Genomic DNA, 25,172 nt, shown 5'->3' on the forward strand with positions numbered 1-25,172 from the left:
ATATATATATATGTTTATATAATTACTGTCATATATAAATAGGTTTTGAAATTTCTACATAACTCCTGCTGCCTGATGTTTGCTTTGTAGCGATGTCAGGATTCTGACTGACAGCAACATGATATGGAGGGGGGGGTTCATTGAATTCACGAGACATTGTGGATAATGGTGTAGCGTTGGATATTTCACTGGCAAGTTCAGGCTCCGATCTCCAGTGGATATTAAGTTTCGGAAATTTCCATGTTATGGTTAATCCAACAAAGAAAAGTAAAGCTCCGGTCAAACATAACCAGGTGGCCCAGAGTAAACGAGAATATTTCGCTTTGAAAATAACTATTGTAATTCCACAGATTGTTGTCATACCTGAAAGTAGAAATAAAAGGTATGAACAAATCATTTACATCACGTATATATATATATATATACACACCGGAGTAAGCACATAAATGTGCAACAAGGTGGAAAAAAGAGTACTCAAATACCAGAGGTAGAGTAATATGCTTTATTTAAAAGCAGCAGAAATATAACAAAAGACTGTTACTTGGAGTTTCACGTTACCGTTCATCTAACAAACTGTCTGATGAACGGGAACGTGAAACTCCGAGTAACAGTTTTTGTTATATTTCTGCTGCTTTTAAATAAAGCATATATAGTTTGGTAAAGCAGCAATGTATGCATGTAGGTAAGTAGATATAGAGGTAGATAGATATAGTGATGAAATAAGTTCGTAGATTTGGACAAACAGAATCATAAAAAGCAAATGAAGAGAAATTTATGAAAAATTGCTAAAAATACAAAAATTTATGAAGAAAACTAAAAAAGATTGTAGAAAAAAGCAGGACAAGAATCATAAATATATTGTGAAGGAATTGTGGAAGAAAGAGAGGGAAAGGGGGAAAATTAAGGGATTACAGAGTCATTATGAAGACAGAAAATTGTAAATTTATTGCAAAAAGAAAAAAAAAAGAGGTTACCAAGTTGTTATCTCAAGTCCTGCTAAATAGTTACCTGCTTGTAACTACTTGTATGTGTGGACATAAGCATAGGTGTATGCATGTAGGTAGGTAGATATAGAGGTAGATAGGTATACTGATGAAAGGGTGGGATAGATGAATTAAGCTGGTAGATATGGACAGACAGACAAACGGACAGATATATAGATTTGTACGGACACACAGACAGACAGGTACATAGATGAATAGGCAGACAAGACAGTTAAATAATTGGATAAGTATGTAATTAAATGAATCCAGATAGGTACGTAGATAGCTGGGCACAGATAGATTGTAAATTAAGTAATTAAGTTAAATTAACAAATAACTGTAGACTGAGTGCTGTTGCAGCTGTACAAGTTGTTATTGTTTAATTGTGTTGTTTATGTTTAATAACATTGGTCAACGTGGACACATTGAAATATAAATGTGTGTGTGTGTGTGCACGCATGCATGTGTGCAAATATATATATATATATAAAAGAAAACAGGAAGTTGGAAAAACTCTTTAATATATTTATTCACCATTACACATGTTTCGTTTGCTAATAGGAATTACAAAGTCTTACATTTTGGGTAAACATGTGAGGAATTTCTTATGAGAGATTTTTTAGACAGATAATTAAATAACATCATTTAATTAAATATTATTTAATTTTCTGTCTAAAAAATCTTTAATACAGTTATCAAATATGTAAAACTTTGTAACTCCTATTAGTAAACAAAACATGTGTAATGGTGAATAAATAATACCAAAAGTGTTTCCAACTTCCTGTTTTGTTATATAACTCTGCAAACAATATTTCCAGAATTTTCAACTCTAATATGTACCTCAATCAATACATATATATATATATATATATATATATATATATATATTCTCTAAACACCAACCTTTACCAGTTTCCTAGCAAGGTGATATCCCCCCTCTTGTCAGACATGTTTCACAGAAGACAGAAACAAACAAACAACAACTGCATGTATGATGGCAACACTTCTTTACAACTATTGTGTGATGTCAAGGCAAGGAAGCACTAACACACACACACACACAAAAGCTTATTTCAGTTTCTGTGTACTAAATCCACACCGAACAAAATATGAGTTCCTGTTTGCTACAAACAAATGGTGAGATAAAATATAATTCATGCAATCATCATCACCACCGCCACCACCATCATCATCACATCCTTCTCCTTATCATTTTATCCTCCAGTTTTCCTGATGGGATTGACTCTACTGCATGTTACCCTTCATTTTGATCATTTGACATTTTATCCTCGTCTAATCTTCTCAATATTTCTTCCCATGACTTCCTTAATGTTGTTTTGTCATGGCTGCCTAACACCATCAGCAATCAACAACACCCGTCTACCCATCACCCCCCCTCCTTCATTCTAACCACTTGTCCACACTTTCGCTGTCGCCTTTCTCTTTATATAAAGCCTGACATCTTTAATGTCGATGACCACATTTGTCCACTCATGCTCCATAAATGACACATACTTGCCTCATTTATCTCTCCAGTCCTCTTAGATCTTAACACATTCAATATTTATGACTCACTGTCAACCTGCAACAACACCACATCCTTTATAGTTTTGTTCTTGTTCAAATAATGAAGTCCTTTGTTAATAACAAAAATAACAACTCTCTGATCTTCCACATTTTTCTTAGGCTACAACAACAACAAAACATTCCGTGGAGTTGAAAGAACACTTTTGTGAAATCAGCACATTGGAAACATCGAGTGCGGCTGCATAAAGATGTCATATGGTAGAGATGGGATGTACAATAGAATAATCTTTTGGCAATAGGTGTAGGAAAGATACAATAACTTAAACAATAAAAAGTAATAAAACTATACAAACAAGCATAATAATTGAAGAAGCATTTTTATACAAGAGCCCAGAGATTGTATGTGTGTTCTACATATTTCATGCTATATAGGACACATACTGCTTGACATCATTTTAATATTTACCATTGAGTCAAATATTAAGCAGACAGCAAGCTGGCAGAATGGTTAGCATGCTGAGTAAAATGCTTAGAGACATTTTGTCTGTCCTTATGTTCCGAGTTCAAAATCTGCTGAGGTTGAGCTTGCCATATCATTGTTTCAGGGTCGATAAAATAAATACCAGTCATGCACTGGGGTCAATGTAATCAACTTAGTCCCTCCCAACAAATTGCTAGCCTCGTACCACAATATGAAACCCTGGTTTACCATTAACTCTTGAAACTGGTCATGTCTGGCCGTAATATCCTCCTTGATCTACTTGTCAAGCAGTGGTAGAGGATAAGCACAGACAGACAGACACACATACAACGGGCTTCTTTCAGTTTCCGTCTACCAAATCCACTCACAAGGCTTTGGTTGGGCCAAGGCTATAGTAGAAGACACTCACTCAAGGTGCCACGCAGTGGGACTGAACTCAGAACCATGTGATTGGGAAGCAAACTTCTTATCGTCTATCGCCTTCGTCTACATAGAAATGAACAATTTTGAGTACACTTTTTAGCTTGAAATTTATATTTCTTTTTCAAATAATTCAGAATATAATTTGGTATCTTATGAGTTTGCTCATCTGATGATTGATACAGCTATTAAAAATCATGGAACCATTTTCAGAAAAACAAATTATACATAGAAATTAAATCCAAGACAGATAAATATAATGCTTGATCAGATTAGAAGAAGAAACACTGATATTTATTGATTTCCAACATAGATTGTTATTTTCCCACAAGCAATCATGTTATAATTGTTTGCAACTAATTTTGATTTCTTTGCTCTCGTCTGTTAAAAAGACTATGTTCGTTACAGTAATTGCAGGACTTAATTAAAGATTAAACTATCAAGAAAAAAAAAAGTTATTTTGCTTGGTCACAGATTAAAGTGCAACTGATCCCGTTTTTGTTATAAATTAAAAATGCAAATCTTTCATTCATTTTTACATCTGATTTTCTATGCTGGCATGGGTTAGACGACTATATTATTAAGACATAGTTTTACAACTGGATGCTTTTCCTGTCATTAGCCCTTAGCTCTTTGTAGAGTAAGGGATATCTTATTCCACACATCTTTGAAGGTTCAAAACTAAGGGACACCCACTGACAGAGAAATGACAACAACATCATCATTTTAGTTTGTGATTTGGGGAGGAGAGTAAACACACACACACAACAGGCTTATTTCAGTTTTCAATCACTGAATCAACTCATAAGGTTTTGGCCAGCCCAGGACTTCACAGTAGGAGCTGGCACAAAGTGGGATTGAACCTGAAACCACATGGTTGGGAAGCAAACTTCTTAATCACACAACCATATCTGCATCTCACAATCCTAGAGAATATGAAGAGTTGAAAGCACATTGAAAATATTAAATTAAGTCAACATAATTCAGTTTCCTGAGATTGCTTTTAGACTTCCAGTGTTTAAAGACATTCCACCAAACCCATACAACAAAACCAGGAAATCTATTCTATTAACATGGTGACTTAATTACTAGAAATGGTAATTAGTTGCAACTGGAAGTAGAGACAGTGGCAGTAGTGTGGTTGAGTTGGGTTTACCAGTTATGGTGAATAGTTCTGAGAAGTTTGGCAATTCCTTATATTCAGGCTGGCTAAATAATACACTGTTAAAGTTGGCGACAAATTAAGGCTTCACAAGAAGATTAATTTAAACTGATTTGTAGAGAGCATGGATAATTAGGTATAACGAGGTGTGTAAATGAGGACTGTATAAATAAATGCTGTAGGTTAATGAACTAATGAGTAATTAGAGCAGAGCAGACAGATAGACAGAGAGGATAAAGATAAAATAAGGCAAAACCTAAGAAAACTCGTAAATAAAGAACATTTGACAGTCGGCAGCGAAGGTAAAGAAATGAGAAAACCTCTTCAAAATGTAATCAATATTGAAGACGAGAAGTAAGAGATAAAAATTACTCATTCTCATTTGATATCCTAAAATGACTGATAAGATTTAATAACTGAAAATGTTTGTGAACTTTTAAACATTTTGATTTTACTCATAAAGTTTACCATTGGTGGCCCAAGGTGGTTATAGAGGTGATAAGAATAGCAAAATCAACCCCAGGAAGGAATTTATTTCCCCTTATAACTTTTGAATACAACAGTAAGTAAAATGCGATGAAGTTTTTTTGCGCCAACATAAAAGAATGTGAATTATATTTAGAAGATGAAAGTTATGATTAAGTCTTTGTTGAAGGTATTAATGGCAAGAGTAAGGAAGTGAAAAAGGTTTAACGAAGGATTAAAAACTATGCCCTAAAAACCAGTTTGCTCAGAACCTGCAGCCATTTTGAGCGAAATAAAGCAGTAACGCATATATTACTTAACAGGAAAGGAATTTATAATCCAATCTTTACAAATAAAAAGAAAAGGTGTTTTGATGTTTAGGGACATCTGAATGCTTCTTTTAAAATGCAGTTAAACTTAACAGTAAAACGAAATCATTATTGGGACTATCGTATTAGTAAATGACTTACAAATATGGAAGATAACTCTTGTTATCCTATTTGAATCATATAAATAGTTTTACAGTTGTATTTTCTGTCAATGACATTGGCCCTCCAATCATTGTTACACCTATTATTTTTAACCCATTCTCATTTTAATTCTGTCACATTCAAACATTCCTTCCCTGTTTGCTGCTGGAAGTCAAACATGAAAGATAAACACCTCATCCTTCCACACAATTTCATTTTACTTCATTCACTCTCAGTTTAACAGACAACATTTTACTTCTGCAATACTCCTTAGTATGACAGCAAATAGATCTAATTATTATATGGGAATAGTTACTAAAGACTGGACTGACTCATGCCACTTTCCTGGTCATTCCTTTTTTAGGTGTAGCTGAGCCTCACAATGCAAAAGTGTACATATTTCTGCTCTAATATGAAGATGTTGCAAATGAGTCAACTGTCTTTTGACCTACCAAAGAAATAAGATTAGTGCAGCTGATTCTTCCTTATTACCATCACCGAAATGGGAAAAATAATGTTTTATGGAATTTAATCCAGACACTGGGGAAGAACTTGAAAAGCAGTGACTATTTCTAAAGTGGGATTAAGACAGAGTTATTATGGAGAAGTTAAAGAAAATACAGCTTAATGAGATTATTAGTGATTGATAATCTCATTAAACTATATTCCATGTAAATGGTTTTCTGGTTAGAAAACTAATTGAAATGATGAGTCACATATTGCATATATGAAGGATAAAATGTTATATTAAACGAATTTGGCAAAGGAATAAATGATGTTCATAACGGTAAAGAAGTCAACTTTTTTAATTTGAAATGGCTTACTAATTATATAAATTAATGTTGAAAAAAAAAAAAAAAACACGAAGTAAAGAAGAAGGTGCCAGTTGTCTGAGGGTAAAGAGTACAGAAACGAGAAAGGAAATTAAAAGTAAAAGAGTGAATGAACAACCCTGATAATCTGGTACGCTTGGGATCCGGGGAGGGCTACATTTTCAAACATACCAGCGTATTGGGACTTAGGCTTAAATAAACAAAAACAACAGAATCAGATTTTTTTTAATCAGGTCATCAAAAATGTAATTCTATTTTTAGCAGCTTCAATATCTACAAAGTTCCTTTTCATCTGTAAATTATGTTTATAAATGTTGTATATTAAGGTTTCTAAACCATCCTACAACAAATAACGAGTCTCAGCAATATCCATGTCTTTGTGTAATTACTTGACATTTTCAATGATTGTTGGTCCTGAAACTGACATACCTTTCGATCACTTTGCACTAAACTTAAATAACACTGCACTTACTTCCAAAAGTTTTGGTTGTTTTTTAAAGCATGTCACACATCATCACCTTTATTTGTCTCTGAATCAGATATCAACAGGTCTTTTGCCTTTTAATGTCACAAATCTGATGCGACTCTACATGATATTCACACAAAATAGCATTCTGGTTTTCACCTAGTTTTGAATACTATATTATTTCAGTTTCCAAGTGCAATGTGAGAGCTACATGCTTTCTTTTCACATCTGCCTCCAAAATGGTTCTTCTTATTAAAATTGGAAGATATTTTTCACAAATGGATAATGATATAATATAAATACACAAAGGAAGGGCTGCAGTGTTGCCACCATTCTTTTCAATTTGAATGCAAACAGGAACAGAGAGATACCAGCAGCAAGTGATGGTACTTAGGGACAAAAATGGAAACAAAGAAAACCTGAAGAGCATCGAAAAGCATAAGACTACTTCCATGCCAGATTCATGAAACTTTGCTGTATTCGTGTTTTGTTTGTAAACATTTCCAACACATTTAGCAAATATTAAGGGAAAAAGCAAGTTATGATGATACACATCTTGTAACTGCTGGAGATGAAAGTAGTCTTAAATAAATATGTTAAGAATCTTAACAAACAGAGATTTTTATGAAATTTCGCTGATATTTTCTCCCTAATCTTGTTATTGAAGTCAGTCAGTTCTAAACTTGGAGGAGTTTTTTTTTTTTTTAAGTGGGAGTGGTTCAAGATAAGCAAAGAGAAATTTCTCTTTCTCTAATAAATTTCTCACATCTAAATTAATTTATTGCTCATTTTCTAATAGAATGTAATTGATAAGAGACAAAAATGAAAAGGTGCAGCAAAAAAAATAGACAAGGATACAAGTTCAGAGATCACTCCTTGATGTCATAGCAACAGATAAAATATGCCTGGTTGAAAGGATTATTATTTCTAAAGATAGATTCTGATTCGTTATGTTCTGAGTTTCAAAATCCCATGGAGGTCAACTTTACCTGTTATCTTTTCAGGGTTGATAAAATAAAGTATCAGTCAAGGACAGGGATTAATATAATCAACTCCCACACCCGACCTCTTAAAATTGCCGGCCTTGTGCAAAAGTATGAAACTCTTATTTCTACAGTACATTCACTGCATATGAATCAAAAATCTGGATGTTAAACGATGATGATGATGATGATGTGTGAGAGACTGTATTTGGTTAGTTAGAACAAAAAACAAATAGGATATTATGGCTGGGTATGGCAGGTTTAAATGCTAAATTGTTAATTGCGATATTGAAGTGTATCTTTAGAAGTGTGTTTGTGATGGACAAGTATTCGACAACAACTGGATATTAAAGAAATTTATAAATTTATATAAACACAATTTGTGTGTGAGAGAGAGAGAGAGAGAGAAAGAGAGCAGGTGGGAGGGGAGTAGTGTAAGCAAAAAAAAAAAAATTCTAAAAGCTGTATGCTGCTAACAATGGTGCGACACTCCAGTAAGAAAGACCTACCCTACCACATCGACATCCTTTATTTCAAATATTCTGATTTCATTTACTAAAATGGATGCTTCAGTGTAGCAGAGTGTCTTCAATTTCTTTCTGTTTTTTTTTTAAAGAATACATCTAGATATTACAGTTTGAGAGATGAAAAAAGAAAAGAAAAGAAAAAAGCTGTTAATCTATTCTGCTGAAGTGAGGATTGAATATAAGGTTTCACAGAGAAAGGGTTATTAGAAAGTATTTTTGAATGTGAAACAAAAGTCTGGTCTACTAATAATAAACAATGTGAAATTAAACCACAGGCTATAAATATAAATGATTGCTCACTGAATTGGTTAAGTAACCGTTTTTAAAGAGAAAAATCTCAAGTATTGTTGTGAGAGATAAATAAACAACAACAAAATAACAAACAAAATTTTAAAAAACCCCACAAGAAAGTAAAATGAAAAAGCGAATTGCTGAACGTTGAGCTAGTTTTATATTGATGTTCAGATTACAGGAGCTGGTGAAGAACTGCACAAAGAACTATCACTAAGAAATCATATTGATCTCAAATCTCTGTCATCTATTTTTAACAGTAAATATATTCCAGAGGAAATTACTTCGGCAAGAAACACACGAGAAGCTTTCAAACTCCACAAGCAATCTAGGCCTGGCAAAGATGTCTTGAAAGATGTTGATAAAAACTCGGAGATGTTCAGCTTGTTAATTTCTCAATGAATATAAATTGAAACAATAACCATCATTGCCGCTGCCACCACCACCACCACCACCATTATCACTACCATCACCAGTGCCGCTGCCACTACTACTACTACTACCACCACCACTACTAGTACTACAACTACTACTAGAGCTACTACCGCCACCATCACTACTACTACTGCCACCGCCACCATTACTACTATTGCCATCACCACCACAACTATCCACCATAACCATCCACCACTACCACTACTACTGCTGCTGCTGCTACTACTACTACTACTACTACTACCACTACCACTACTACTACTACTCAGTGTCTATACAGTACAGTATAGACTGCCAGAAAAATGTCTCATAACAGGTTCAGACCACAACTGTTTTGAGGTTGGAAACAGTCAAAGAGGTCCGCATCTGCACCAGACTTTAGACATTTTATTTTATTGACCCAGAAACTGAAGACAAATCTGACCTCAATGGGATTTAAGCTCAAATGGACGTAACCAAATAAAACAAGGCATTTTGCCATCTCTAGATCAGTGTATGCTTAGAGAAAGATGTGCTTAGAGCAGTGTGTGTTTAGTGTGGTGATGTATGATCAGAGTAGTGTGTGTGTGTTGAGAGAAGTATGTACCTAAAATTCATTGCATACATCACAGATTGTGTATAGAGAGAGAAAGCAAACAGTGACCTGAAATGCTTACAGTAGGAAGACAACTGCACACATTGTGCTTATATAAAATCAAACAACTAAATATAAAGAGAGATTTTTGCAAATGTTTTACTGGAAGTCAACATAATTCTGTTTATGTCTCACTGAATAAGTAATGGAAGTAATGGAACTAACATGGTAGTTTCACGGGAAATACTAAGTACATTAACAACATCAGGATACACTAAGGAGAGTAATAACAGAAGGATACACTAAGGACAGTAATAATCCTTTCTACCAGAGGCACAAGGCCTGAAATTTTGAAGGGAGTGGGGTAAGTTGGTTACACTGACCCCAGTGTTCAACTGGTACTTTTTTTATTGACCCTGAAAGGATGAAAGGAAAAGTTGATCATGATGGAATTTGAACTCAGAATGTAATGCCACTAAATTTTTGTCTGGTATGTCGACTCTGCCAGCTGTCATGTCTCATGAATGAACCTTTTTTGGACCAAATAGTGACTGGTGACGAGAAATGGGTTCTCTATAAAATTGTGAAGCATCGAAGACAGTGGATAGGGAAAAGAGAAACACTGGCACTCCAGGCTTAAGTCAGCGCTAGAAGAAAAATGACCATCTTTGGTTTCAACATTAAAGGTGTTCTTTCATTAAGATAATCCTTGGCCACATTCCAAAGGTTGGAGCAGTTTGAATGGGAAACGATGCCCCACCCACCATATTCACTGGACATTGCCCCATCTGATTATCATTTATTCTGTAATCTTCAAAATCATTTGGATGGAAAAAGTATGAAATTCTGCCTTTAGACAGGCAGAACAGTACTGGAGGAATATTTTTCATCACAGACAAGTGAATTTTGGAAGAGGGGCCTTGCAAGTCTACTAGATAGGTGGAAGAATGTTGTAGAAAATGAAGGAGAGTATATTTTAGATTAAAAAAGAAATCTGTTTATCTTAACTTTGAAAAATAAAAGAAATGTAAAAAAACTGCATTATTTATGGGATGACCCAATACTAAGGATGGTAGTAACATAAGGATATAGTAAGGACAGTAATAATAGAAGGATATACTAAGTAATAATACTAATAACATGAAGATACGCTAAGAGCAGAAGGATGTACTGAATAATAATAGAAAGATAAACTAAGCAATAATATTAATAAGAGCAGAATATAAGAACAATTTCTAATATTTATGAAACATCCAATGGCAGTTTTCTGTAAACAAATCACTGGGGGATAAAACACGAGATAAAATACCGATATTGATGTTTATGAAATGAGTTTGAAGATCTACTCATGTTGAGATAATATCAATAAAGAAATCTCTAGCAGTAAATCCCACTTTATTTCCTTATTTCATCTTTTATTTGTGAATAAATTCACACATTCCATTTTAATGGCAACCGTTACTCATAATGTTATTCTAATAAGGAAGAATTATCCAAACAGGGAAAAGAAATTCTTCTCTTGTAATATTTTTTTACTTCATTAAATTCACTGATGATAGTAGACTAGTTCAGTTAATTGTAATTTTAAATACATAAAATAATATTTGGCCATGATATGAAGAAAGTAGAAAGTGGAGTTGGAGGAGATAAGTAAAAACATTGAATTCAATAAAATATTTTTCAAAACTGATGTTGTTCCATAAAAGACATAAAAGAATGCTTGAAATATTTTCATTGGAGGATTTTCACCTCTTTTTGTATTACATTAATGCTAGTGAGAATGCTGATTAGCACAAATAACCCCCGGATTAGGGTAGCAGCAGCAGCTAAAGGGATTAGAGACTAAGGACAGTATTAATTAATTAATGAGGGTGAGAGAGAGAGAAAGAGAGAGAGAGAGAGAGAGAGAGAGAGATTGAAAATGAGGGAGAAATGTTAAGAAGAAGTAGAACTTATGTTGCACAGACGAGACAGAGAATTAGGGATAAAAACAGAGTGAGAAAAGCGTTGAAACTGAGAATGGAAAGCAGATTAATAAAGATATTTATTATTAGGAATTAATAGGGACATTTTATGGGAAAAAAATTGTTTGTTTTTAATATGATATTGTCTGGGCGGTATTTTATATGCTATGGTAGTGATTACAGCTTTTAAATGCAGAGAGTAAAGGGGAGCAGAGATGAAGTAGGTAAGCAGTATTAAGCAAGCCGCAAGACGAGACAAATATTTGTCCCTGCAGTCAGAAACGGATGAAAGAACCAATCAACAATAAACAGAAATATCTTGAATGCTTTACAACACAAGTTTGATATTTGTTGTTGCTAACATTTTTTGTAAATGAGAACATTTCAACAAGGAGCAGTGAGCAGCAAGAAACATTTCAGAAGAGCAAGAAACATTTCTGGAACCTCTTGAAAACAAATGACAATTGTTAAAAGAATTTCTCCCTAACCCTTTCAACACCCATTCACTTTCGTTGTTGTTGTTGTTGTGCATGCACAAACTGTTAGTCACTGGAAGTGAGAAGGCATGGCACGCTGATTGACTTGGAGGTAGAAGAAAAGAAAATTAGCCGATAATGATGAAGCCTGTCATCTCTTAGATTTTGTTGTTGTTGTTTTCTTGCAGTAAAATTAATCAATAATGAATAGATTTTTTAAAAAAAGGGAAAAAATATGGAACCAAAAATCTGTTTCTTGCAGCCATTAAAGTGAAAAGGTGGCCCAAAGCTGAAGAGGGAAACTTTCAAATAAATATTCTACAGCAGCCACATGGAAGATGTCTTCCATTGTTACTGGAAAGTTATTCTCTCTCCCCTTGACTCCCTATTCTTTCTCTGAGCCCCAATGATGTAGTTTGAGAAGCAGTTATTCCTACTGAACAAACAAATATGCATGCGTGTGTGTGTGCGTGCACACGTGTGTGTATTATATATGTGTGTATGTCAGAAGCAGTTAGTCTTATTAAAACAAGCAAACAAATATATATATAGAGAGGGAAAGGGGTGAGAGGGGGTGGAAGAAAGGGGAGGTAGGTAGAAAGAGAGAGAGATAGAATGTGTGTGTGTGGATGAGTATATATTTCTGTCCTTGTTCCAAAAGGCAAACTAAATCGTGTATCTTTTGTGTACAGAACTGCTGGGTGATGGAGGAGTCAGACAACAAATTGCTATAGAAGAAACAATGTAGATTACACCCTGCAGACAAATGTAAAGTGTTGAAATTCACACACACACACACACACAAACAAACACAACTTCATTTCAGAAAAACTGCTTTCTAAGCCAGAATTATTCATCTTTATAATTAACATATTTATGTAAATATTGATTTATTTTGGCCCAGACACATATTAACCTTTGCAAATCAGCTGATATAACAGACTCTACCCACTTGTATAACTGGTATTTACTTTATTGACATGAACAACCAAAATGTTGTTGACATAGTGTGAACTGATGACAGTGAAGGAATTTAATGCGTCATCATTGATCTTGTCTTGATTTCAATGACGAGTGTGTCCCAGTTGTTCAACCAACAGAATCACCTACTCATTGAATCACAGTTTTAAGTGGCTGAGTATTCCATGGACACTTGTACTCTTAAGGTATCCTCAAGCAGAATCTGTACGTCCAGTTCACAAGTTCACACACACATTCTCTGGACCCATTTCCACTCCCAAAGCTTAGGGAGAGCTTTTTAACTAAACGTCCAACCTGCATCAATACCTAGGGATTGCACTTAGCCATTTCAGTGACTCCCTCCACATCTCCATACTACAGAAGTCCTGATTAGGACTGTCCTAGGGTTAAACAAGAGAAACAAAGACAAGAACTGGATCAGAATGAAGAAAGATGGCGGAGAAAGAGACATTGGTGACACTGTAAGAATGGAACAAGTCTGACATAGGTATGGCTGTGGGGTTAAGAAGCTCACTTTGTGGCCATATGGTTTTTGGTTCAATCCCACTGCATGGCCCCCCAGGTGTCTTCTAATATAGCACCAAGTCAACCAATGCCTTTGAATGAATTTGGCAGAGGAAAACTGAAAGAAGTCCATCATGTACATATACACACACACACGATCGTCACCAGGCTATTTTTTTTATTGCATATAATACTCGAGTTGAACCAATTATGGAATAACATTTTGTATTTGGAACTGTGCAAAAATATCTCTTCTCTCTTACAGAAGACCATTTACTAAATTAATCACTTAACAAAATTCTACTTTGTCTTAATGTTACACTACAATCTATCACTTCTGTGGATGAGATCAGAAAAAGAAAAGAGAATAATTATGCAATTAATTGGACAATTATAAACATTTATAGCCCATTCTTCGATAATATTCCAAGCTAGACATAGTACACTTCAACAGCCTACTCATCTACACATCTGACACTTGAGAAGAATTCTTCATAAACAGAGATATCACACGCTTGAATATTATTCCCAGTGATAGACCACATATTTCAATGACATTTCTAGATATCACACACTTCAGTGACTCTCCTAGATAGATTTTATACAGATTAAATGTATGTCTGAGTTGATAGACAGGATCCATTGGATAGATAAATATGATATATTTGAAAGCCATTACAGATTGTAATGAAACTGGAGTTGAGTTAGTAAAACCAATTAAATGGCCACAACTGAGAAGCGTCTCACAATGCTGTACCAAATGCTTCAGTCTCCCATTAGCTTTGGTAGATTCTCAGTTTCATGTGTGTCTCTGTCAATGACAAACAATGGGGTTAAGTGATCATTTGTCCTCTATTAAGGAGCAGAAATCTTTCCAAAGTAAAATATCTGAAATGGTCAGTTGTCCAGCGCAACAGCAGTGGCCAGCAGAGCTTATGCTGCAGTGAGCACTAATAGTACAAGATGGGTGGAATGTGTCCAGAAACATCCTCCTTGTGTTCACAGCATATTTTGAACCCTGATAAGAATCCTGGTGACTGAACCATCAAAGAGATTTTGAAGCTCTCTCTCTTCATAGTTCAAGTTTCAGTCACTCTCAACACATCCTGCATATGTCCATACACAAGTAACAAAAGTTAATGTGAAAAGGCAAGGTTGTTGTGTCTAATAACTTTAAACATGGGCAGAAGGCCTCCAGAGATGTTTTAAGAATAGAGTACAACCAATTCTATTGACCCCTGTACTTGACCAGTCATCATCATCATGTAACGTCCATTTTCCATGCTGGCATGGGTTGGACAGCTGAAGAGCTACCCTGGCTCCATGTCAGTTTAGGGATGGTTTCTACAACTGGACGCCCTTCTTAATGCTAGTGCTTGTTTTAAAAGTTTACAATAGCAGGGTTTGAACCAAAATTTAGAGCAGTCATATCTACCCTGTGGCCTGTAGGACTTTCTGAATGGCATGACTAATGAAAATTCTTTTTAGTGGTGAGTCCCACCTTAATGATGAGCCATGTGCCATGCAGCCCACATCTTGAAAAAGGTTGCCCGTGCCTGCTCTAGAGGGACATAACAAAATACAGCAACACATTTTGTCTGGCACCTCTGCATGGTTCCATTAACTGCAATATTAAAGAGACAACCACTCACCAAATGTTTTTCAACAGGTCATGTCTCTAAACTGACACAATGATAACAGCAACAAGAACATTCCTTTCCAGTCTTTTCATTACCAAGACATCCCCTCCTCGCTTTCCCCATCCACCACACCTCTACACCTCTAGCTTTCATTAACATGAAGTAGCTTTAGGAATTCATGCAAACCCATCTAATATTATTTTAAGAGATTGCTACTTAACTTCTTTTAAGCATCCCCCCTCCCCCAGCCCTTGAGAAAATTTAATATTTATTGGACTGACTGGAATAGCTTAGCAGGGAATTATCACTTATTTTCAAACAACTATTAAGAAACCAGTTTAAGACATCTTGTTTATTTAGACTGAATGGTGTCAGTTCTTTTCCAAATGAAGTGAATAATCTCAGAGCAAAGAATGTCAGCCCGTGATCCAGTCAAGAAATGAAAAAAAAAAAAAAAAAATCTGTACATTTCCTGTGCCAAAGTGAAAAAAAACCATCTATGACTAAAGTTTTGAATGAGAACACTGCAGAAATTCTGATCAAATATTTGATTTTATGAGTCCTAAAGAATTCCTGAGATGTTATAACTTTTATGTTTGTTTTACATAAAGAAACGAAAAAATCCAGTTGGATATTTTGATTATTTTCATAAGAAAAAAATAATTACTAAGAGTTAAATATTTTAAATGATTGTCAAGTTAAATAGCAAATACTGGAGATGGCAGAGATGATAAGAAGGAAGAAACCAACTAGCAAGATGTAAAAGACACCTCTTACAACCACCATTGACCCTGTAAAGTTAGCAATACCTCTTACAGTCACTATTTGGTCTGTCAAGTCAACAACAACACCTTTTACAGTCACTATTCACCATGTGAAGTCAACAAAAACCCCTTCTTACAGTCAGTGTTCATTCACCGTTTCAATAAACATATTTCTCAATGAACCAATGAGGGAGCCTTTACACAATCACTTCACTAGCTAGAAATAGCAGCCATATCTCCCTGAAATTATATCCTAATGGGTAAAAATGAAAAGGATTCATTGAATAATGTGATCTTGAATCCATTGTGGCTAGGAAAAAGACAGAATGGTCATAAATGGAATAGGGTTGATCATAGATCTCATTGACCAGGGCTGAAAACAACAGATTGCCTTTCAAGTCCTACCATATCAACTCACACAATTACTACTAAGTATGAAGACTTGTCTGGTCACTTCAGTTCCACAAGGAGATCCGTCTGCATGGAGTTCTCTCCATCAGCCTCAGACACACTGTGAAGGAACAACAACACTTGTGACACTCATTTCCTTACAGACTCAAAGGACATGTGTAAAATATGGTGGCCCAACAAGGATTTGAAATTAGATTGCAAACTTGTTTCAGTGAGAACTTACCATTCCGCCATTCTACCACCATAACCCAATCTGCTTAAAGAGAAGTTATTAACTTTTATACTTTGCCCTAAATTTATGAAGAAATTACTCTTTCCGATTAAATATTTAATTTCTTCACTTCAGCTGAGAAGATGAACAGAAAATAGTAGTAAGAAATATGAATGAAAGTATTTCAAATATTTTAATAACAAAATATAAATGGAAGCATTTTAACTTTTGAGAATTAATATTCCTGCCTAAAGATATTAACATAAAACTCACATTAATCTTGTTTAAAATGAATCGTATATGAGTTATTTACTCTATGGCTTTTAACTCTGTCCCCACTTGAGTAGCAAATTTGAAATTTTTATAGCACCCAAGGTCATCCATAATTATTCCTGATAAATTATTAATCTAAAGAAATGAAATTAATATTGAACAAACCTCACTGTCTTATAATATTTCACTGCAGGCAAACAAAGGACATCTAATACACACACACACATACACACAACTGCCACCACCACTGTCGTCCTCATTTAACATCCATGTTCCGTTCTGGCATGGATTGGAGGACAGTTTAACAGGATTTGATGTATTCAAAGACTGCATCATGCTCCAGTGTCTACTTTTGCCTGGTTTCTACAGCTGGATGCCCTTCCTAATGCCAACCACAATCATTGCTCATCAACTGAGAAAGCCATAATTCTTGTTTTATATTTCATGGTTTTTGATGACATTTTTATGGTTGATGCCCTTTCTATAGTCAAGAAACTTATAACATATACTAAATGATCCAAAGAGACTGACTATTAAAATTCCCCATTTCTCTCTCAATTTTTAGTCCGTTACTGCCTTCCTCAATAATTCACTTCCATTGTGCCTTATGGAATCCCTCTCTTATTTTCCTCTCTGTTTTTTGACATGACTTTTACAGTTGAATGCTCCTTAATATTGGCAACCACTTTACAGCATGGTCCTTGTATATTCTGTCATGCCACCAATACTTGGCTGCCTCCTCACTTCTTACATTTTATGGTTTTATTATTCAGAGCTGTTGCTCCTCTCCTAACTAGATTGCCTTAGCTCTGCCCAACACACCTCTCCTAACCTTTTAATGAAATCTATTAACCTTGGGTTGGTACCTTTTTTACTGACCCCTAAAAGGATGAAATGTAAAGATGACTCCAGTGTGATTTGAACCCTGATCTCAGAGAATCAGAACAAGTAGCATGAGATATTCTATCCAATGCTCTACCAATTGTCATTTTGCTGCCTGGACATATCAGGGTAAATGGAAGTGTTTAAAATGAAAGAATGTTACCAACGGAGAGATATCATTTTAATGTGTGATTGGATGTTAAATATTTCTGAAAGTTAATGGTATTACCATAGCAATTATTCAAAACATTAGTGAATAGAACAGCACAGAGGTTTTGTTTCAATGAAATGTTACTGCTGACAATGTTTCTTTTGTCTCACTCTGCCTTCATTTATGTTTTAGCATTATGTTTGATAGATGTCCTCCTTTCATGTTGGGTGGGTGGTTGGCTGGTTGGTTGGTTGGTTAGCTGGCTAGCTGGTTTGTTGGTTGGTTGGTTGATAGATAGATAAATAGATAGATGGGGGGGGGGCGTGGATAGATAATAGAGATTGATAGAGAGATATAGATAGATAGACAGACAGATAGATAGATAGATAGATAGATAGATAGATAGATAGATAGGAGAGGGAAATAGACAGATAGACACAGAGAATTAATATTTTAAATATGTACACTAATAGCACAATAATTTAGGAGTAATATATACATGCTAAGAAAAAAAAGAAAAAAAAACAGAGAAAAGAACACCATTAATATAAATGAATATAACTGAAATGAGTGAAATAATAAATTTCATTAATGTTTGTATCAAAATGTCGACAGCTAAGCAAAAAGTTTTGTTTGTTTGGATATAGTTTTGACATATTTTTGTTATGGGCTGAAGAGGATTCTGCTGACAATACACACACACACACACACACACAATATATATATATACACACACACACACAATACACACATACACAATATATATATATACACACACACAATACACACATACACAATATATATATGCACACGCACACACAATACGCACACATACAATATATATATATATACACACATACACACATATATACACACACACATACACACATATATACACACACACATACACACATATATATATACACACAATAAACACACAATATATATACAAACACATACACATACATATACACACACACACACACACAAATATACATACATACAAATATGTATGTGTGTGTAACGACAGGCTATTGTAGTGCTCTAAGCCAGATGTTGACAAATAGAAATCTCAGTGGGGAGAAGTAAGAGTTTAATTTACTACAAAAGGAACTTTCCAGAAGGTCAAGAAACCAAAATAAAAAACAAAAGAATTGCTGCAAGTAACAACACAACAGAAGAATTATTAAAACATCTGACATATTTCTCCTGGGATTATTATGAAAATATTTGGAAACAATTTACTTATCGTAACAAATCCACTGAACTCAACATAATAAATCTCAGTTGTATAATTTAAAGAGGCAACATGGATTGAACTGTGTTAAAAATTGCCTCCGCAGTTTAAGTAGCTTCATACAGGGAGTCAATTTACGAGAGACACATTATATACAGCTTTTGTATTGTAACAGACATAAAACAACAACAACAACCACGACAAATGTTTGTTTCAGTCAGTTGCATGAATAAATTAACATAGATTATCATAAGTTTGCCAGAATGGCTAAACATTCTTTGTCCCCAGTAACAAGAAGCACACACACACACACACACACTATGCCAGGCAGAAATTCCTGACTTCCAGTTGTTTACACGTTCCTTTATGGGGGGACAGGGACAGTAGAAATGTTTAGACATTGACAGCCTAGGAAATAAGGTAGGCTCTGCAAGGATGTCACACTGCCCAGACAAGAGACGGCATTATAACAGACAGGAAGAATTGATTATGGCATGCCATTGGTTCAATATTTAATGATTAATGAATTAACAAATAAAAATTATCCATTCCTTGTGCAAAGAATGTGCAAGGAATGTGGATATAATGGTAGATAATGCAAAGCAACGGAGGAGGTCATTTTAACTCTTGTGTACAAAGAAATAAACTAAAGACTATAAAATTACATAAATGAATGTCACTCTACTACAACCTGCTCAATACCAATGCATTTATAACAGACCCCAGCAAATATTTGAGCAATGAGAACAGATAAAAGACATGTAATGCTACGAGAGGAGAAAATAGATAATTCTATTTGTAAGAAGGAATATCCATGATACTTGTTTACACAGTAGAAAAACACAGAATACTTCTAATTCCATTCCACTTATATATCCATTCAGTTTTCTTGCCAGAGAAATTGCAACATATTATTTAGTATCAATATTTCCAAGTTCAGAATCTTCCACTATTTTTAAGGTTTAAGGGATTATAATCCAGATAATGTTCAGATTTTCTGATGTTTTCTAGCAAATAGTAATACATATAACTGCGTAATTGGACATGGGTTGATACTAAAATCATGGATTAATACTAAAATCATGGATTAATACTAAAATCATAAACTGAAAGTATTCTGATTTGTTTATCGGAAACTACTCTGAAATTAATTTGAAGGAAAGAAATTGTGGAGTTTTTGCCATAAGGATTTTAAAATTTTGAATAGTCTCAAGATTCAAACATTTTTTTTTTTCAAGAATTACAAGCTGTTTCTTTTGGAATATACAACATATCTGTTGCCAGTCCAATCCACTCAACCATTTCTAACTTCTGATATCATTTTTGTTTTTCTGCTCTATAATACTAACATGTCTATATCTATATATATTTATAGATATAAGAAAAGAAATGGAGCAACAATTAACAATTAGAAGTTGATCATTGGTATTAAATGGTCATAGTTTATTACAGAGATGTACTTGCATAGCAAGTAACCTGATCTGAGATCATGTGCTGAAACAAATGGTCATAGTTTAATTGTAGTTAAAATATCATTTACAGCTGTTTCATGCATGCGTGAAATGTTCATATTTCTGTGTGTGTGTGTGTCTGAGATGTTCATACTTTCATGTGTGTGTGTGTGTGTGTGTGTGTGAGGTATCTGTACCTATATATATCTGTGTTGCTCTTCAAAAGACACTTTCAGTTAAAGGGTAATGAGTTAAACTGTGAGCTAAGAGAAGAATGTTTAGTGGAGAGAGGTGGTAGCAATCAGAGAGAGAGAGAGAGAGAGAGAGAGAGAGAGAAGACACACACACAATATGCAGATAGCTGCAGTGATTTGGTGTTAAAGTGGGGAGGTGGGGAGGGCATTAGTTAACAGTGGTGGTGGTAATGGTAAGGAAATAACTGGAAGCTTTGTTTGTTTTTTTTTATATATTGAACTAAAATTTATTTATAAAAGATTCTCAGTCGTTTTGTGCTTACACCTTGGTACAAGTAATTGTTGCTAAATACAGAAGACTGAACCTTTTATATTTTTTGATTTTATAAAATATGGACAAATAATAGATGACGTGAGCTGATAAGAGAAAAAAAGAAAAAAACCAAGAAGGTAAAGAGTTGAAGGGTGAGACAAGAGCAGAGGAATGAATCACCTGAAAAAGCCTGGGAAAAGCAGTGTAGAGGAAGTGAAAACATGAATGGCAGAGAAGGTATTAGATATTTACAGCAGATTAGAGAAAAGGAGTTGAAGAAAACAACAATTATTATAGCTTAGTTGTCAACAACTGTGGACTTTCCACACGACCAGCGAGTTTTTATAGAAATGGTGGTGAGAAAATTTGTTCAGGGATTTTACAGCTGAATGTTTTACTAATCTCTAGAATAGATGAGCATACATTTAACATTACTAATTCTTTTATCCTTTTACATGTTTCACTCATAAGACTGTTGCCATGCTGGAGTTTTGCCTTGAAGGGTGTTTGTTTAACAAGTATTTCTAAGAAACTTTTTAGATTTTTTGTCAATATTTTAGTTAGCAGAAGTACATGCGCCACACCAGAATAGCAGATATTCTCACAAAAAACACAACTCTTAACATCTGAAAAGAAACAGTCCTGACAATAAAAGTCAATAGGTTTTTAATGATTTCCTTTTCCTTTTTCTTGTTTTCAAAGGTAGTCTTCATCTATTTTCCCAGATAAAGTTTGGATCAACCAAAGCCTTTGGTAGAAGACACCCAATATACTGCACAGTGGGATGTGAGATTAACCCTTTTCATGTCAATCCACCTGAGATTATCTCTGCCTCATTGATAAATACTTCCACCTTTAACCCATCAGCATTTGGATTATTCTGTCAATGCAATGCTTATTCATACAAATGCATCATCGCTTTGGTGGTGGCAAGCAGGTAGAATTGTTAGCATGCTTAACAGTATTTTGTCCATCTTCACAATCTGAATTCAAGTTCTGCAGAGGTCGACTTTTCCCTTCACCCTTTGTTGGGGGGGGTCAATGAAATAAGTACCAGTTATGCACTGGGGTCGATATTATCAACTAGCCCCTCCCCAAAAATTTCAGGCCTCGTGATTTTAGTAGAAAGGATTATCTTACAGCTTAGAGATTTCAATGGTGTGAATATTTACTTCTAGAATGACATTGTAGGGTAGGTGTAAGAGGTTAGATCTAGTCAGTTTGTATGTAAAACAGGTGGAATATTTTTGGCTGGATAAAGCCGATTTAGATGCTAAAGGGGTAAAGTAATCTAAAAAGTTTCCATTAAAATTCCATGCTAATTTATTAGCATGGAACTTAATGATGATGATGTCATTTCACTAAATTCTTCGTTACTTTTTAAAATTAATTGAAGCAAAGGCAGAGTAGTTCAGCAGAAATATGGTAACAAAAGAGTTAACATGAATTCTAATGACTGTAAAGTGAACTTTTTAACCATTCAACCAGGCCTGTAGTTGGAAAGGTCAGCTACAACATCAAATAAAACATACTTAATGCCATAGCCAATGGAAATAGAGTATTGCATAAACAAGTTCAAATAACAACATAAACAAGCCACCAACTCCATGATAATAATCCCTAAACAAAATCAAGAAAATCAGCAGACATTTTATATCCACCTTAAATTACAAAACAAGCCACAAATCTCTGTTTCCTATAATTACTAGCCACCACCACTGCCACCATTGTTACCATTCCCATCAGGACACCCACTAAAATAACTTCATACAACACACCCATCTACCAACAAGTAAGCACAAGTATCATATACTACGCAATTATCTAAAGAAAGAAAGAAAGAAAGAAGACAGAAGCACACAATGTTAACACATATCTACCTTGCACTTATATCACAATACCACAACAGTTTCTTCAAAAATACAAGGAAAAATTTAACAACAACGAAATCACAAGCTACAGACTCAACAATTTCTTCCAAATTCACTGAAAACCTACAAAAGAATCCAGAGAGTCACATCTACCACAAACATCCAATCGGTTGTATGTTAACACTGCTGAATCACAAAGACACTAGAAATGAACAAAAATAATTACAGTTCTGTAACGAAACAGAATCACAATTAGCCAGAATCTCAAAGGCTGTACGTTTGTCTTTGTACGTTATCAATATCAAAGGTTACCAAAGGATCTGCAATTTATCAAAGGCTAAATCAATACTTCAACAAGCCAAACATCCCTCTTTCTGACACTCAAGATGGCTTCTCACTCCTACATTTAACTACCAAACTGCTTACTAATGTCTGGAGGTCAAACTCGTTTATTCAGTCAGAGATAACCTTTGGAACAACAACAGCAACAACAACAAAATAATCATCAGAATTGTTGCAAATGGACTAACTCTAAATTGCCAGCCAAAGGCTTCAAATTTCAGCACAAGGCCTGTAATTTTAGGAGGAAGGTGGGATAGGTTTGATTATATTGACTCCACTGCTCAATTGGTATTTTGTTTTATCAAACAACGATGGAAGTTGACTTTTTACTGAGATGTTTTCAGTGATTATAGGAAGTCAATTATTTATTCTCGTAAACAGTTTATTTAAAAGTAACCATAGCAATCTATTAAAATAGTCTTAAAAAGAGTTAATAAAATTGTAAAATGAAAGCAGAGCTTCAAAAACAGACGACAGGCTTGTTAGAAAACATGGGGAATATTTAAAGACGGAAATAATAAAAGATACTTTGTTTAGATGAGTTGATGAGGATGAAATTAGTTTTGAAATGTTTTTTTCACATGCCTCAAATCATTCCCTTCCCAAGAGGAAATAAAATAGTTTAATGACCTTTTCAACATACAATTATTTAAATTTGACCGCCTGTTTGTTCATTTTACATCCACTTCCTATAATCACTGAAAACATGTTACAAAGTTTTTCAAAGTGAAAAAAATAAAATTTCTTGAGCAAATTTTAAAATTAGAGAAGTTGTTACTTACCAGCAAATGCTTGTAAAAGAATTGCCAATAATTTCAGGAATCTAATAATGCATCTGTTTGTTTTGGATTTACCCAAATACCAAAGCCAAACCACTAATGTAATCACAGAAGCACCTCCAAGACAAGATCCTAAAATTTCCAGTGTGTACGCATAAGGTAACCATTCTAGGGGATAATCTGAAAAAGAAAAAAGAAGGAGTCTATAAGAATGGTTGCTGAAGAAAAAGAAATTTCAAAACAACAGAAAATAATTCCAACTTCTGAAAATAAAACATTAATTCTTTTGGTAACATATCTCTGTTGAAATATGCTGACTTTGTTTCAATTAAGTTTAAAGATAATGATGAATTTGTCGTTATTAAGCTGATGTATGGGACATAAATTAGCGTGAAAATTTGGTGAAAGGTTTTAATTTAAAATCCAAGAACCTTGTTTGTATCAAAGAACTATGGATAGTGCGAGATGGATTGGTATGAAAACGGTTAACAAATATAACTTCAGAGTTATAGCAAAATATTTTGGACCCTTATTTCAAATGCTGGCTATTCATAGCAATACTTTTTGCTATGAAATATATTCCTGAAAGGATACTGGTAATGGTGATGAGAAATCTGGTTAAAATCCAGCCCACAGGAAATGATTCTCAGTATATTTATAGTTACCAACACACATATATATATTACACTAAGGTATTACCTGGCACATGATGAGTAACTTCTACCACCAGAGGGAATATCAGGAAACATACCATACATACAATAATTATAATTTAACATTAATCAACTTTTTTAGTGCTTATACAAAATAATGAAATAAATACTAATCCCTGTACTCAGATGTGAAAATCTCTGTAAATACCAAACAGGATTTTGTCAGGGATTAATGACATCAGTAAACAACTGACCATTTCTGTCCCCTGATAAACACATCAAGAACATGTTTATTAGTATCTGGGCTGACCGTTGAAGATGCAGCAAACAACCTAACCATTTTTGGGAGAAACAGCATATTCGAATATCATTACTGATTTTGTCATTGGAACTTTTTCTGTGACAGAACCATTGAGTGTGCGTGTGTGTGTGTGTGTGTGTGTGTGTGTGTGTGTGTG

The 25,172-nt window shown here is 34.4% G+C and overlaps 1 protein-coding gene across 1 annotated transcript in view; it reads right to left on the bottom strand.

The window, feature by feature from the left end:
- Nucleotides 1–14: 14 nt before the first annotated feature.
- LOC106873969 (uncharacterized) overlaps nt 15–25,172 on the bottom strand; it is a 32,104-nt gene continuing 6,946 nt past the window's right edge. The window contains exons 2-3 of the mRNA XM_052975970.1: nt 24,065–24,241; nt 15–363 (exon numbers count right to left, since the gene is read on the bottom strand). Of these exons, the coding sequence (XP_052831930.1) occupies nt 29–363; nt 24,065–24,241 (512 nt within the window). The 3' untranslated portion in view covers nt 15–28. The remainder of the gene's footprint in view (nt 364–24,064; nt 24,242–25,172) is intronic.

This window comes from Octopus bimaculoides, chromosome 23 (genome assembly GCF_001194135.2).
Source record: "Octopus bimaculoides isolate UCB-OBI-ISO-001 chromosome 23, ASM119413v2, whole genome shotgun sequence".
In the NCBI taxonomy this organism is placed as follows: domain Eukaryota; kingdom Metazoa; phylum Mollusca; class Cephalopoda; order Octopoda; family Octopodidae; genus Octopus; species Octopus bimaculoides.